Raw genomic sequence first — 15,092 nt, forward strand, 5'->3', positions numbered from 1 at the left:
AATAAACCACTTAAAACGTTTTCACCCTGATAAATGTAAATCTATGAATACAAGACAAAGAGTTAGAAAAAACGCAGACGTATGGAACAAGTTCGATGTAAAAGGCAATGTTGCGACGTGCAAAACGTGTAATAAAACTATAAAACATCACAATAGTAAACACACATTAAAACTACACTTATTGCGAGCTTGTGAGTAAGTATTTATTTAAGAACATATAAAATATTGATGAATGAAAAGTTGGTACAGTAATAAAATAATAAATAAATGAAAATGTATAAATATCTGGTTTATCACGGCACATATATATAATACTTATATGCAATATTGACTGAAACTGCAATTGTCCATGTGTGGTTTTGGATTATTAAATGATTTTTCGAAACAATACAAAATAAATTTTCTGCATGTTTGGACAAATAAATAAAAGAACGCATGCTGATAAATATGTATTTAATAAGATTTTAATAATGTTACACAGATTTTAGTGTTTTGTAATACTAAATATTGTCTATGTTATAGTACAGATTTGTAATAAAGCATAAGTATGACTTGATTACCAATTGCGCGATGTGTGTAGTCATTGTAAAAAAGTTTTCTCTAATCGGTCCAAAACAAGAGTTAAAATACTACTTATGGACATATATAACATAACAGATCAAGACAAACATTCAAAACCCGACAACGTATTAGAAAATTACAGAGACAAACAGCGACATACAATTATTACAAAACATTAATAATTTTTAAATAAAAGGCGTGCATGTTTTGATAAGACATTTAATTGAAAATTTATCACCCGATAAATGTAATTTTATTTATAGAAATGTGATAAAAAGATCAAAAATATGGAACAAGTTCGATGTAAAAGGCAATGTTGCGACGTGCAAAACGTGTAATAGAACTATAAAACATTACAATACTATACACATATTAAAACAACACTTATTGCGAGCTTGTGAGTAAGTATTCATTTAAGAACGTATAAAATATTGATGAATGAAAAGTTGGTACAGTAATAAAATAATAAATAAATGAAAATGTATAAATATCTGGTTTATCACGGCACATATATAATAATTATATGCAATATTGACTGAAACTGCAATTGTCTATGTGTGGTTTTGGATTATTAAATGATTTTTCGAAACAATACAAAATAAATTTTCTGCATGTTTGGACAAATAAATAAAAAAACGCATGCTGATAAATATGTATTTAATAAGATTTTAATAATGTTACACAGATTTTAATGTTTTGCAATACTAAATATTGTCTATGTTATAGTACAGATTTGTAATAAAGCATAAGTATGACTTGATTACCAATTGCGCGATGTGTGTAGTCATTGTAAAAAAGTTTTCTCTAATCGGTCTAAAACAAGAGTTAAAATACTACTTATGGACATATATAACATAACAGATCAAGACAAACATTCAAAACCCGACAACGCCGCGTATTAGAAAATTACAGACACAAACAGCGACATACAATTATTGCAAAACATTAATTTTTAAATGAGGCGTGTACGTTTTAATAAGACATTTAATTGAAAATTGATCACCTGATAAATGTAATTTTATTTATAGAAATGTGATAAGAAGTTCAAAAATATGGAACAAGTTCGATGTAAAAGGCAATGTTGCGACGTGCAAAACGTGTAATAGAACTATAAAACATCACAATAGTAAACACACAGTACAACAACACTTGCGAGCTTGTGAGTAAGTATTCATTTAAGAACATATAAAATATTGATGAATAAAAAGTTGGTACAGTAATGAAATAATAAATCAATAAAAATGTAAATATCTGGTTTATCACAACACATATATAATAATTATATGCAATATTTACTAAAACAGCAATTCTCCGTGTGTGGTTTTAGATTATTGTGTAATTCCTCGAAACAATACAAAATCAATTTTCTATATATTTTGACAAATATATAAAAAGGCACATATGCTTATATATATAGATATTCACTTTATCTTTTTCTACATCATTAATTAAAGTTGTCGTATATATACAGATCTGCACCGACTTCTTCAAGTTCAATGAGAAACAGCAATTATTTGAATGAGCCACAAAGCGAAAGTACAATACGAACAAGCATACCGCTACTTGAGCAACAGGGAGAAGAAATAGAGAGAAGTGACGAGTAATTATACACTATGCTTAAATTATAAACCGTAATAAAATCGTACAAATTAAATAAACTCAAACACTATAATATATCAACGTAAATTACTTTATGCGAACAATTTTGGCGTCTAATGTGCCCACAAAACATTTATTTGTGATCAAACTTTTTTTCTGTGATTTACTATTCGCTATCAAATCCATAGATATCCGAGAAACTATATACAATTCTTTATATTATAATTTCACTTATATTTATATAATTATATATATATATACAATATACATATCTATATCTTAATTATTATTTAAAAAATTAAAATAAGCGTCTGATATTAAGTGTAACACAGTTCGTGGACAGGGAGAATAGAATGGATTAAACTGAGTAGAAAAGTTTTATACCATTTTGCGATTTTTATAATACAATAATTAATTTAAAAATGAATTAATAGAGATCTGCGAGTGAGACAATCTATCCTTCATTGACGGTTATTAAAAGCGCTCTTCTACCAATGTCTTGCCGCGCATATAAAATTTGGAATCGGCATGTAAAGCTAAACTAACTCTTCCTCGCAACGCATTTACATTCGCCACTGAATTGCGGCGATGCATGCGCATTCATAGATCTTTATTAAATAATTTTTCATTAATGATTGTGAAAAGAACAAAACTGCTAGAGAACATTTTTATTTAGTTTATTCCGTTCTACCTACCCACGCGCCATTTAATTATTAAATAATCTGTACATACTTTGTAAATTTATCATATTATTATAGTGTCCTAAAGTAAATACTTATTTTTATATTTTACGATAAAATAAGAAAAAACCGTTAAGTGATTTGCATTGTACAGTATATCTCATCTTTCAACAATAAGTTATAGAAACTTATTTTTACGTGTACAAGGCGCAAATATATCATAAATATAAACTTATATATTATAAATGTAAATAATATTATACTAAAAATACTAAATTTAAGTATTGATAATACTCACCGCATTGAAAGAATTTGAATTCTAAAAATAAATGTTTTGGCCTAATAATAATAATTGAATAATATGCTTAACCCTTAAGGTGCATACGTGAGTTTACGGTGTTCGAGCCAAAGTGATATCTGCTCGTAACTGCAAAACTTGCAAACCTGTTAAAAGATATTAAATAAACGATGTTTATCAAAATGATTATAAAATCGTCAACTACAATGTAGACAAATGTTTTATGAATTTTTTTAGATGTTTTGAAATGGTTTAATGTAGGAAAAAATAACGTTGAACGTGACAGATCCACGTACGCACTTAGAAGGTACCGAAAAAACGTATGCACTTCAAGGGTTAATGACGTGTAACATTTGATATACTAACCATTATTGCAATTAATTTTATACTTCTGTAATAACTCTTTGTATAATTTGCAAGTCCCATTCAAGCTCAGAATCTGGTATACAGGCTTTATTAATGAAATCATGGACAGAAGCGAAAATATCAGATTTGAGGAAAAAGAGAACAAGCGTTATTGACGAGTAATACACGATTCTATATTATTTTAAATATTAATTCCTCTATTATATTTTTTACTTTTTTAATCACTTCTTGTATAACTTGCAGGTCTTATTCAAGCTCAGAATCTGATGAAGATTTGCGTGAAACTTCAGTTGATGAAATCGAAGATGAATAAGGAAATATTTATAGATTTGAGAAGAGAAAGTAAGCGTTTTTGACGAGTATACATTATTATACCATTTTTTAAGTATTGATTTCTCTGTTAGATTTTCTACTAGTTCTTTTAATCACTTTTTATAAATATGAATGCGATTAAAGAAGTATAAATGCAGAAATGCACCAAGCACTTTGAGATCACTTGTCACCCACACGTACCCACACATCCACACACGTTTTATTTTTTAATAATACATTTTCGGATGGTTAATTTAAATATATTGGGCATTTATAACAAACTATTATGTAAATTATAAAATATTGTTAAAATATTGTTTAATTTTTAAAAGTGAATTATATGATATGAAATATATAGTATAAAACATATTGTATACAGTCGTTTTACAGTAAAACGACTGTATACAATATATTTTATACTTATGATAAATTAAAATTTTGATACAAAAATGAAAAACGTCAAGTAGGAAATAAAATACTTTTATATTTTTGAAAATTACGAGAAAATACAGCGCAAAAATAATATTAATAAAAATATTGTTTAATAATTAAAAATTAATAATTAATAATTAAAAATTAAACAATATTTTTATTAATATCATTTTTGCGCTGTATTTTCTCGTAATTTTCAAAAATATAAAAGTATTTTATTTCCTACCTGACGTTTTCATTTTTGTACCAAAATTTTAATTTATTATAAATATTCGATTTCAAAATTACTTGAATATAAAGTACGATGTTTCAAGCGAGTGGCAATTCAAAATAAGAAGATGTAAGTTTTTTATTGAAAACCATGATTAAATATGATTTGATAAATTTTACATTAAAATTAAAATTCTAATGTACATATAACGCGCTCGGAATTCTTCAAAGTCGATTTTCTCGAGTTTTTCTGAAAAGCGCGCCTTAATACTTTGGGAAATTGATGTCCGGGTGATGACCCTCAAGTACAGTAAGTACAAAAAAAAACAAAAATCCGTTAGCCTGAAGGTCCCCTTGTGAGTAGTTCGGACACGAACCATAGCACGGATACGAACCCATGTATCATTACCGATACCGAGCGTAACGACGTAGTTGACCGAATTGGGCGAGTTGATGACCACTTTCTCAGAGGGCAGATTAGGAGTTAGGACAGGTGTCCCCGTCCATCCCCGTCCTCCGAAGCGGGATCAAGCGGGATGGCCGCTCTCAGGTTAGGTTTCTCTCTGGTTGAGGTTGAGATATGAAAATACGAAGCCGGTGACGGCGGTGACGAGCTCACGAGTGAACAGGAGAAAAGTTGTTTAAATACATGTATATACATCTGTCTTGTACTTTATAAAAATGGATAGCAGTGTAACTAACGATGCAACAATCGGACCTGAATTAATAAAAAGTTACCAGCAGATATTGCTTAACAATGTGTTTGCACAGGTACAACTATAAGTGGAGCTATACTTCTCAATTAGATCTTAGGTAGTGATTCCTTGTTTATATTTGTTACATTCTAAAAATCGAATGCGCTACGTTACAGAAACTTGAGCAAAATGAAAAACACACCAAGACACTAACCGATTACAAGAATAGGCACAAAAAGGTAATAGAGGGACTTGAAGTATATCCGTTATCTGTCTCTGAGAATTGTATGGTGCCCATCGGCAAGCGGGCATTTATGAAAGGAAAATTAACTCATACTAACGAAGTCTTGGCATTTTTGGGAGATGGCTACTTTGCCAAATACAGCGCATCACAAGCGATCGCATTGTGCAACAGGAGAATAGCATGTATAAATATCATGTAAATCTTTGAAAATGTTTTATATTAGATTCTACAACTTGTTACATGTTATTATGTTCAGGGGCGGATGAAATGCTGAAGAGTTTAGAAACTGAGAGGAACTTGTACGAAATGAGACAATATCTTCCATTGGGACATGATGTTTTTGGAAAAGAGGATGGAAAAGATATCGTGGAACATTGGACTGAGAATAAGCTTGATGAGTGGAGAGGTATATAAAAAATTTACATTTTTGTACTTATATTACGCTGGACACGAAAATTAAAATGTCTTTTTTTGCAGTACAACATAGAGAGCGTGAGAAGGAGTATCATCAGAAATTAGCAAAGTTGAAAGCAAAGGAAAAGACTGACATTCGTACCGAGAAAGATATTTTCAAGAGACTTGACGAATTAGAGATAGAAGAGGAATTAGAAGAGGAAATTTACAGGTTACAATTCAGTTGTGCAATTAAAAACTCACGTTCGATGATTTACCGTTCTATCATTGCAGATTGGAAGCTGAACGAAAAGAATTTTATGGCGATGATTTGAAAGACGGCGAAGCTTATGATGAATCAGAAGAGGATACATCTGATTCCGATCAAATTACAACAGAAATAATTCAGGAGGAATTAGAGAAGCTGAAAAATATCCAAGCGGGCAGAATTACAAGTAGTACATCGAATATCACTTCTGATGCGGCTCAAGATAAAATTTTTGACACAAGTACTACGAAGAATGAGGAATCTCATCCCACTGCAAATTTTATTCAAGACATATTAACGGAGAGTTGTTCGCCTGAAAAAGGAACTGAGGAAGTGTCTAAAGACACAAGTACAAAGGAAAGAAGGAGGATATCGTTCGCTGAACCATGTGTTATAGAAGACGAAGGCAATGCAGAAGAAGAAATATCAATACCTCAGGAAGCTTGTTCTGTTCTAAAGCAAGAAGATACATATGAAATCTCTGAAGATGAAGGTGACACCGTTAGGATCGAATTTTCACATTCATCCCATATTCCAGATTTGATTGAATCAAATGATACGGAGATACAAAGCCCGATAGATATTTATAAAATGTTTAGTACTCCTAAGTCTATTTTGAAAAGATCTCCAAATGATATGATTTACGATCGAGTTGCTCCTTTAAACGAGTATAGTAGTACAGATACAGAAGATGAAGACGAATACGTTAATTCTGCATATAGTTCTGTGAGTAAAAATAATAATTTAATAATGTTGTTTTTACATAGATAATTGTACGTACACTAACAGACATATTTTGCAGGTAATCCAAGAGAAAGTTCAAGAAAGTAAAATATCGCCAGTAAATGACGTTTCGGTAAAGAAAGATGAAAAAAGAATTGTAAGTAGGTTCAAACTTGAACGAGCCGGAAGAAAGAAGTGACTTGTAAATATATGTTGAATACATATTGAAATTAAAATTTATTTTCGCAATACATACCCGAATAAATATAAATTTTCCAAGATTATACTTATAATCCACTTCATTTCAGAAGTTTCTTTTATTATCGAATCTACAAAAATTGCGGTCTATCCTACGCGACAAGTCGATGCTTCGAGTATATCGCGGAGTATATCTTGGAGTAATGCGCGAGCTCATAAACTTCAATAATAATTAAGAAAAATGTAGGATAATATACATAGTATTTACAATAAATTTATTTTTGCGATTTCCATACAATAAGTGATCCATTTAACTTTTCGATAGGATGGAGGCAGGACACGGTAATAAATGAAAATAGACATAATTACTGTCTAATGTAACATTAATTCTATGTTGAAAACAATCCACTATCTCACACATCCTTAAGAATATTATATAGGTGCTTTCTCGACCAGCTTGAACCAGTGGCCACATTCGCAACGGCGTGGAGGACCTTGATGCAGCCACATCCAGTTCACGTGTAATGAATCCTCGTCGCAGATGCATCCCATTATGCGACTTTCGAACGCGCTATAGACTATATTGGGATCTTCCTTTGTGCTGATTGCTCGCCGCTTTATGGTCATATTGTATGGATCCTAAAAAAAAAACATTACCATGTTTGTAAAAAAAGTTAACACGTATTACAAGTCTTCGTTTGATTATTAACATTCGTCGCAGCAAAATTGAGAAATACTAAGGTAATAAAATATATACACAAGTCTATAAAAACATTATCACAAGAGAACTACGTTCTCATTATAATGTTGATTTCTTATCTTTGATACTCGAAGCCTTATCAGGAGCTTAATTTTTTCGAGAGTATCACATACAACATTTCATTCAGAAAATAGCATAATAATTATTATATCACTTATGTAACTATATTATATCACAAATAATAAATATATCATTGGTACACGTCAAAGACATGAGAATATGTCCACATAGGCGTGTTAGCCGATCTAAAAACGTCACAACTTACATCGTTACCGGCTAAACGGGCGAGCATCTCCCTCTTCTCCAAGCCTGTGGCATGATCGAGCGGTTCGGCGACTGTCAAAGAAAAAGAAAGAACACGTGAATAGACCAGAATTTTATCTTCTCTCTATCGTGCGCAATACGTCCGCCGTGCGTGGACCGAGAGAGTCAAAATCGATGGGCGAACGAAAAACATTACGTAATGCGGATAAACGCGAAAATGCGAAAAATATGTGCGGGACGATTCGGCGGCGAATCGTCTTGGGAACGATATTTACATTCTTTCTTTTGGGCGCACGCGAGGCCATAGGAAATCCGCCGTCGACATGTTTGGAGCACGGTACGAGCGCATAACCATGCCATTTTTCAGAAAGCAGAAGATATCGCACTACTAGCCGTCTCGGCCCGACTGGGTTAAGTCGTTCTCCCTTTATTCACGGATCGAACGATGCGCAGATTGCCGTCCCGCCGAACGAGCGACGTGCGCGGTGCGAGGCGCTACAGTATATGCAAGAACGAAGAACGCGGCTGACAGCTGACAAGTGAGAGTTTCTAGGTATTTTCGACTCTTTATGGATTGGCTCATCTTCTGTAATTGGTTGAATTAATCAAACATATTCTCAAGTCTTCTCAAACAGAGGAGGTCCAATTCTAAAATGATTTGTATGTAGAAACATATTTGATGGAGATGGAAGGTATTTAAAAAAGAATTTTTTTAATAAGAATATATTTGTATATATATAAAATTTCATTTCGTATAAAATGTCTTTATTTTTATATATCAATTATCAATATCAATATGACTTTATCGTAGAAATTTTTTTACTTAATTTCTCTTTCATGTTATAAAAATTGAAATTCGCGCGAAAAATTTGTCCCTCAAAATTTCAGCACTTGAAGTGAAAAGTATATATATAATAGATGAAAAAAGTGAAAAGATGAGAAACATGTAAAAAAAATAACAAGCCTAATATAATTCGATAAAGTCGGATAAGTCCACGAATGAATTGAAATAAGTGCGCGAACTCAAATGACAAACTTCAGGGTGAAAACGACCCCGACTCCGTAACTGAATTGGAGTTTGAACGGTAAACTTCAGAGTGAAGATTACCTTGACTAAATTCCGATTAACTAAATTGCAGCTTAATCGGGGTCGTCCTCTCAGTTTGATTCAACCAGCAGGTTCCCAGGTGTCCAATAACAAGAAATTCATATTTCTACATTGGTAAAATACCACAAATACGGCTCGATAAGGTTAATCATTCGATTTCAGTCGATTAACTTAATCGGAATTTAGTCAAGAGAATCTTACGTCGATCGCAACGCCGCGCCGTGCAGCGGCAAAAGCGCCAAAGCCGCCAGTTCAGTAACTGTAGGTGGCGGCCGAGCGCCATCTAGGGTTGCCTCGCGCAACTAATCGTTATGGGTAGCGACTGTTGCGCGTCCCTAGCGGCCCCGAACCGAACCCTTCAAGTCGTGTATGGGCCAAAGCACATAACATGGCGTAGCGATATACGACAGTCGTAGTCCTCGACCTGACAAATCAAGATACGCCAAAGCTTGTGCGTTACTTACGTCCACGACTACGACTGTCATATATGCTTTGGCCCTAAAAATTTATAATTACCAAATTTATAACCTATAAACACAGTCGCTACCCACCACGACGAATAGCTCCTCAATTTCGAGTAACTAAAAAAGAGTCTGAAATAGAGCTTGTTTGTCACACGTAGATGACAAAAATATATTCCAGTCTACCTATATTTCAAATTAAGATAGCTTCTCGCATACATGTGGATGCAGTGAATACTTTCGACAAGTCATATTACATTATAAATCCATATATTTTTGACTAATAAAATACATGTAATAAAAATCAACATCTCTTACATCCTTTGTAGTAAAAATATTAATTATAAGAGTACAATTCTTATCGATTTAGTTTTTTTTTTTTAAGAACGAATTGATGTTATAAAATGGTACAGAAACGATCAATAGTTGAACGTTTTTGCTAGGAAAAGTTGATTCCAAATTCCAAGTCTCGGTATTATTAAAATTTGCACACTATTAAAATTACAGTCGAGCGCGCGTGAGTTGCGGGATTTTTTATACATTACGATGCGGACGCATAAATACAACCGCGGTATTAAATATTACAAACAATTTGATATAAAAAATATCCGCATAGAATATTTAAGGCATTTGTGATACTCCGGTATACGCAGTGTTATGTATCAGGCTGTGCGGGCGGTTCTTGACCTCTTGGCGAAGAAATCGAATATATGTCCAGCCTACGTCTATTAAAAAAAAAATCTCCTTTCCATTTTTCACATTGTACTATTAGCATTATACTGTTAGCAGTACAAACCACTGCCCTGATTCTCGCTAATGTACTTCGTTATGTATTGCGCCGATTTTTCAGTCAGTCCTAAGTTCGGTAACTCTCTCTCAAATTGATCTATGGTGCCTGCACCTGCGATGTAGCCGTTCAATTTCGCTGCCAGCGGAGAGGTGCACAAGATCTCCGTGGTAAGGCCCGATGTTTCGATCAGCCACGGATGATTCTGCAGTCGATACTTCTGGTGGTAACTGGACAGATACATTTAATTTATTTAATTAAATTGGACGTGCATTATCTTACATTATCAACATTATCTTAATATTTTACTAGATAAGATAAGGCTTTATTTAACTTGAGCTCAGAAAGCTAAGAAGTGGACTTGATTTACACATATACCTCAACACTCTTAATATTTTACTATTCTTTTAACTTTTCTATCGTGATTAATATTAATTTATTACTATTCGTCAAGGTGTTCAACAAACATGTACGTACAATTGAATTTATCAGTGTCTACTTGTATAGTGCAAATGTGATAAAAATATTTTAAAAGTGCCGTTACATTAGAAATATTTAAAATCATGAAATTAGAATTATTTTCGATTTAGTAAACTGTCTGTTATATAATTTGGCATTACAATCATATCATGTTACGTAATAATTATGTACATTTATATTTTGAGTTTTTTTGTCAGCTGATACAAATGTTATATTAGAGTGTTTCGAGTAATAAGTACAAAGAATTAAATTCTGCTGAATAAGAGTCACACAAAAATGAACGCAAATAAAATGAAAATGTGACTTACTCTTCGGCTGGATGAAACTTTGCAAACTTCTTAATTTCTGTGACGAAGACTTCCCCGCGCTTTCGTTGCTCCTGTTCACGAGATTTTTCAGCTAGCAACCTTTGCTCTTCGTCATGATATAAGATCAGTGACATGTACTGCAAATTAAATTAACATTTAACACTCAGTTGGCACACAAATGAATCATGTGAATCGTGTTAATTAGTTATTAGGTACATCCTGTACAGATCATACCTTCGATAACTCTCAAGTCACTCTATATTTTTTACTGAAAATGATATATGGTCAGACAGAATTAACATGCATCAACAACATACCTGTCTCTTAATCTTCCTCGTTAGACTATACTCGTGATTGCTCCAAAACAAGCTCAACAGATGGGTGTAAGACACTAGTTCTGGATCATATTCGATACTGACGACCTCCGTATGGTCCCCTCTACAAACAGGAGTAAAGAACGCGTCAGGAATAATCTCACAAAGCGAGGTATGCGATTGCTGGGTGATGGCAAGACGGGAAACATTTACATGTTTTTGTAAGCTGGAGATTCCTTGGTGCCACCGGCGTAGCCGACGCAGGTTCTGATAACGCCAGGCAGCGCTCCGAAGAGAGAATCCCCCGCCCAGAAGCAGCCCATGCCGAAGGTGGCACGCTTGCCCTTGGTCTCCTCCAGTTGGCCCGGCATTCTGTTGAACGGGCAAACATTGTTACGTTTGACAATCGGACATGTGAAGTACGCGCCGCACTGGTACGACGAAATGGAGCAATTGTCTGCGAGAATGGCCCGAACCAAGCACGGTAGCATAACGGTAATCACGCGGCATGATCGCGACATCCTCGACGATTCGGTTTCCGCTCGACACGCCGCCCACTTTCATGGACTTTCATGGACTCGCCGCCGCGTTCTGTGATACTTCCACGAGTTCCACGGTGGCATGCGTTAAACCGGTATCGCGGACGAGCGGTATCGGCCTGATTGTGGGACGGAGACGAGATCGGGCGAGAGGTGGTGGACGACGGTGGACGTGCGGGGCGAGTGGGGGCAAGTGGCGACTGTGGCGAGCGCGAAGGAGGGGGACGCGCACGTGCTGAACGTCTACGCTTGCCCGAGAGTGTCAGGGAGATGGCGCGTCATCGTGTGGGGTGCACGTGCGAAGAGGAAGGTCAGCGAAGGCCAATTCCGATCGACCAATTAATTGATTGATTCGCCCGGAGTCTGGAGTATCGAGAGCGAATGACGAGATTGACCAGCGTCTCGCCAACATGGATCGTCGTAAACACTCCGGAACTCGTGACCTGAATGTTTGATACACTTAGCCATGACGAATTTTTCTTTGATAATACCGCTTTAAATATTTATTTTTAAGGTGAGCGTTTGAACCCAGTCCTTGACATTAATTCTAATTCTAATCAGTCGTCAAGCATAAAATTCGCTTTAAAAATTCTTGATTCTTTTGATTGTAAAATAGTATTAGGAAGACCTTGTAATTAACTAAATTATTTTGTCAAATTTTCTCGCGTTATACGTGACGCTCAAGCAAGAAATTAAAGGGCCACTATTTTCCAACGTTCCAGTAACTTCTAACTGACCGTAAACTTTGCAGAATAGCAATAAGAGTTGGCTATTTCGATATAGTTAACGGTCGGTTAGAAGTTAATAGACGTTGGAAATATAGTGGTCCTAAACCGATGTGAATTTAGAAAATAAATTTAGAATTTAGAATCAAGAGACACGGCAGTGTCTCGCGCCAAGTACGAGCGAAGCGAGACCGCACGTGACTCTTTTACGCGACGCGATATGGAATATACGTAGAATCCGATGCTATTTTTCATTTAAGCTCTCATCTCATTGTAGACACATGCCAAGTAACATATAGTAACAGGTATTATTATAAGTTGTTTAATCTACGAGCGTATACTTAAGGATCTTCTTTTGATTTTAGATATTCTCCCGAGATTCTGTCCAGTTGATAAAACGATCGAGATCACACCTAGGACGATCAAAGTATAAGATCGAGATATTGCCTCTAATAATAACGGACTTATTTAATTTTGAATTTTTAATGGAGCTTAATTGACGGAGTCCAGCACCAGAGAATTATTTCAAAATCACAAGATTCTCTAAAATTTTTTTAAATGACTCGGAATTTTTTACCACAAAATTTCACACAAATCGAGAATATTCAGGAATAAAGCAGAATGTTGTTCTTAGAAGTTCGTCCTTTTTACCTTAAATGGCGAACGCACGTGGACGGTTTACTCGAGCGATGATCTATCGGACTGTTGCCTGATAGTTCTGATACACGACGAGATGCTTCTTTCTCAGAGGAATAGCCAATTCCTCGTGGAACTGAGTAGAACTGACTGTGGAGTGTGGCATCCTACGGACGGCAATCGGTTTTTATGGGCGTCGAGCATGTGTCTCTCCCCACCACATATCGTCTCCTTCTCATTCTCCCACTTCATAGACGTTAATACCGTGCGATTCGCTCGTCTCAATAGACCTGAATAAACTCGTGCTCCTCTTATTGTATGTCGGAACAAAAAAATGAAAAAAAGGAAATATTTTTAAATAACATCAAAAGCTTGTTAACCTCGGAATGACCATGACCAAGTTAATTACCATAATGTCCATAACCATGGGCCGATATAAAAAAAATATATGTATTACAACATGTTACGTTACATATACATATGTATAAAGAATATCGAAAATTTAATAACTTTTTCAAGTATGATATTGTTTATCATTCTGGAGTTCGATTTATTTAATTTTATTAGTACGTTAAGAAGTATATTTCATAGTTGTAAAATATAACTTTAAAAAGAAGACGGTACCTGTATTCTGATATTTACTATCAGCAACTGTCAGTACTGAAAATCTATAGTTTACGCGACGTATAGAAAAATATAGATTTTCAGAGTTGACAGCGAATATTGGAATATAGCCGATATCTCGGAATGTCTATTAGTAATACAAAATATCTTCGTGTTACAGATAAGTTTTTATGTAAAAGAAGATAAGCAGCGTGTTGCATGAATATCTAATATTACTTGAGGATATGTAGAAATAATAAGTAAAACATTCGAACTTCATTATAATATTCTGACAAAACTTTAGTTTAATTTATTATCATTGTAAGCTCCATAATTTTTTTTCATCAGCGAAATTTATTCTCTAATAACTAACATCTTATTTATGGAATCAAAATTTTATTGTGATAAAATAGTGAAATTCCTTTAATGGATCTATGACTACGGAAGTACGTCCTTCCTTGAAAAAAAAACTTTTAGCCTTGTATAGACTTGTCTGATGATGTAACATGTCATGTTTCAGGCGGACCGATTACCCATTGACGCCAATGACCCCGTAGCTATTGGATATCTTCGAGATCGAGGACGTTAGATTGTAATTTCTCACAGGTGTACTTGTACTTAGTCCTAAGAAATATTCCGTGTTCTCTTTTGATCTTTCGCACGTTATTATTTAACAAGATAAAATTATAAAATTGTACAAAATAATAGCAACAAGATAAAAGTGATTAATAAAAGTAACATAATAAAACAAATTAACTCAATATATAACAAACATATATTTTTAGATAATTTAAAAGTCTGAATATGTATCACGCGCGATTTGCTTTAATATCAAATTTAATCTGCTGAGTATTAAGAATAAAGTAAAACTGAATGCGCGCGATTTGCTTTATTATCAAATTTAATCTGCTGAGTATTAAGAAAAAAAGTAGAACTGAATGAACAATATCTTATTTAAAATATTTGGCTTGACGTTAAATATTTCTGATGATGTATGAAGTACGAATGCATGACGCCTTGATATACACCGTATATTTAATTGAGTGCGATTATTTGAAAATATATCATCGAGGATAAATTTGGATACGTAAGATTATTCGATATCAAATAGCGAAGATTTAGAGAAAC

At 34.0% G+C, this 15,092-nt stretch overlaps 3 protein-coding genes across 5 annotated transcripts; 1 reads left to right on the forward strand and 2 right to left on the reverse strand.

Annotated features, from left to right (window-relative positions):
* Positions 1–4,954: 4,954 nt before the first annotated feature.
* On the forward strand, positions 4,955–7,280 carry Uri (unconventional prefoldin RPB5 interactor). 2 transcript variants are annotated; one of them, XM_071775869.1, is made up of 7 exons: positions 4,955–5,229; positions 5,330–5,579; positions 5,654–5,803; positions 5,875–6,022; positions 6,085–6,784; positions 6,861–6,938; positions 7,090–7,280. In XM_071775869.1, the coding sequence occupies exons 1-7, from the start codon at positions 5,140–5,142 to the stop codon at positions 7,213–7,215; spliced, it is 1,542 nt and encodes a 513-aa protein (XP_071631970.1). In that variant the 5' UTR covers positions 4,955–5,139; the 3' UTR covers positions 7,216–7,280. The 2 variants fall into 2 exon arrangements, with proteins under 2 accessions (XP_071631970.1, XP_071631971.1); XM_071775870.1 differs by lacking the exon at positions 7,090–7,280 and having other exon boundaries at positions 4,956–5,229; positions 6,861–7,032.
* On the reverse strand, positions 7,238–8,480 carry LOC139811591 (cytochrome c oxidase subunit 5B, mitochondrial). The gene is made up of 3 exons (XM_071775878.1): positions 8,279–8,480; positions 8,005–8,075; positions 7,238–7,618 (listed from the first exon to the last, which is right to left on the reverse strand). Exons 1-3 carry the CDS (start codon positions 8,361–8,363, stop codon positions 7,412–7,414), a joined length of 363 nt encoding a protein of 120 aa, XP_071631979.1. The 5' UTR covers positions 8,364–8,480; the 3' UTR covers positions 7,238–7,411.
* Positions 8,481–9,825: 1,345 nt separating this feature from the next.
* Msra (methionine sulphoxide reductase A) lies at positions 9,826–13,965 on the reverse strand. 2 transcript variants are annotated; one of them, XM_071775874.1, is made up of 5 exons: positions 13,377–13,965; positions 11,675–11,833; positions 11,465–11,585; positions 11,148–11,284; positions 9,826–10,589 (listed from the first exon to the last, which is right to left on the reverse strand). In XM_071775874.1, exons 2-5 carry the CDS (start codon positions 11,830–11,832, stop codon positions 10,355–10,357), a joined length of 651 nt encoding a protein of 216 aa, XP_071631975.1. In that variant the 5' UTR covers position 11,833; positions 13,377–13,965; the 3' UTR covers positions 9,826–10,354. The 2 variants fall into 2 exon arrangements, with proteins under 2 accessions (XP_071631975.1, XP_071631974.1); XM_071775873.1 differs by lacking the exon at positions 13,377–13,965 and having other exon boundaries at positions 11,675–12,123.
* Positions 13,966–15,092: the final 1,127 nt, after the last annotated feature.

The sequence above is a fragment of the Temnothorax longispinosus genome, chromosome 4, assembly GCF_030848805.1.
Source record: "Temnothorax longispinosus isolate EJ_2023e chromosome 4, Tlon_JGU_v1, whole genome shotgun sequence".
In the NCBI taxonomy this organism is placed as follows: Eukaryota; Metazoa; Arthropoda; class Insecta; order Hymenoptera; family Formicidae; genus Temnothorax; species Temnothorax longispinosus.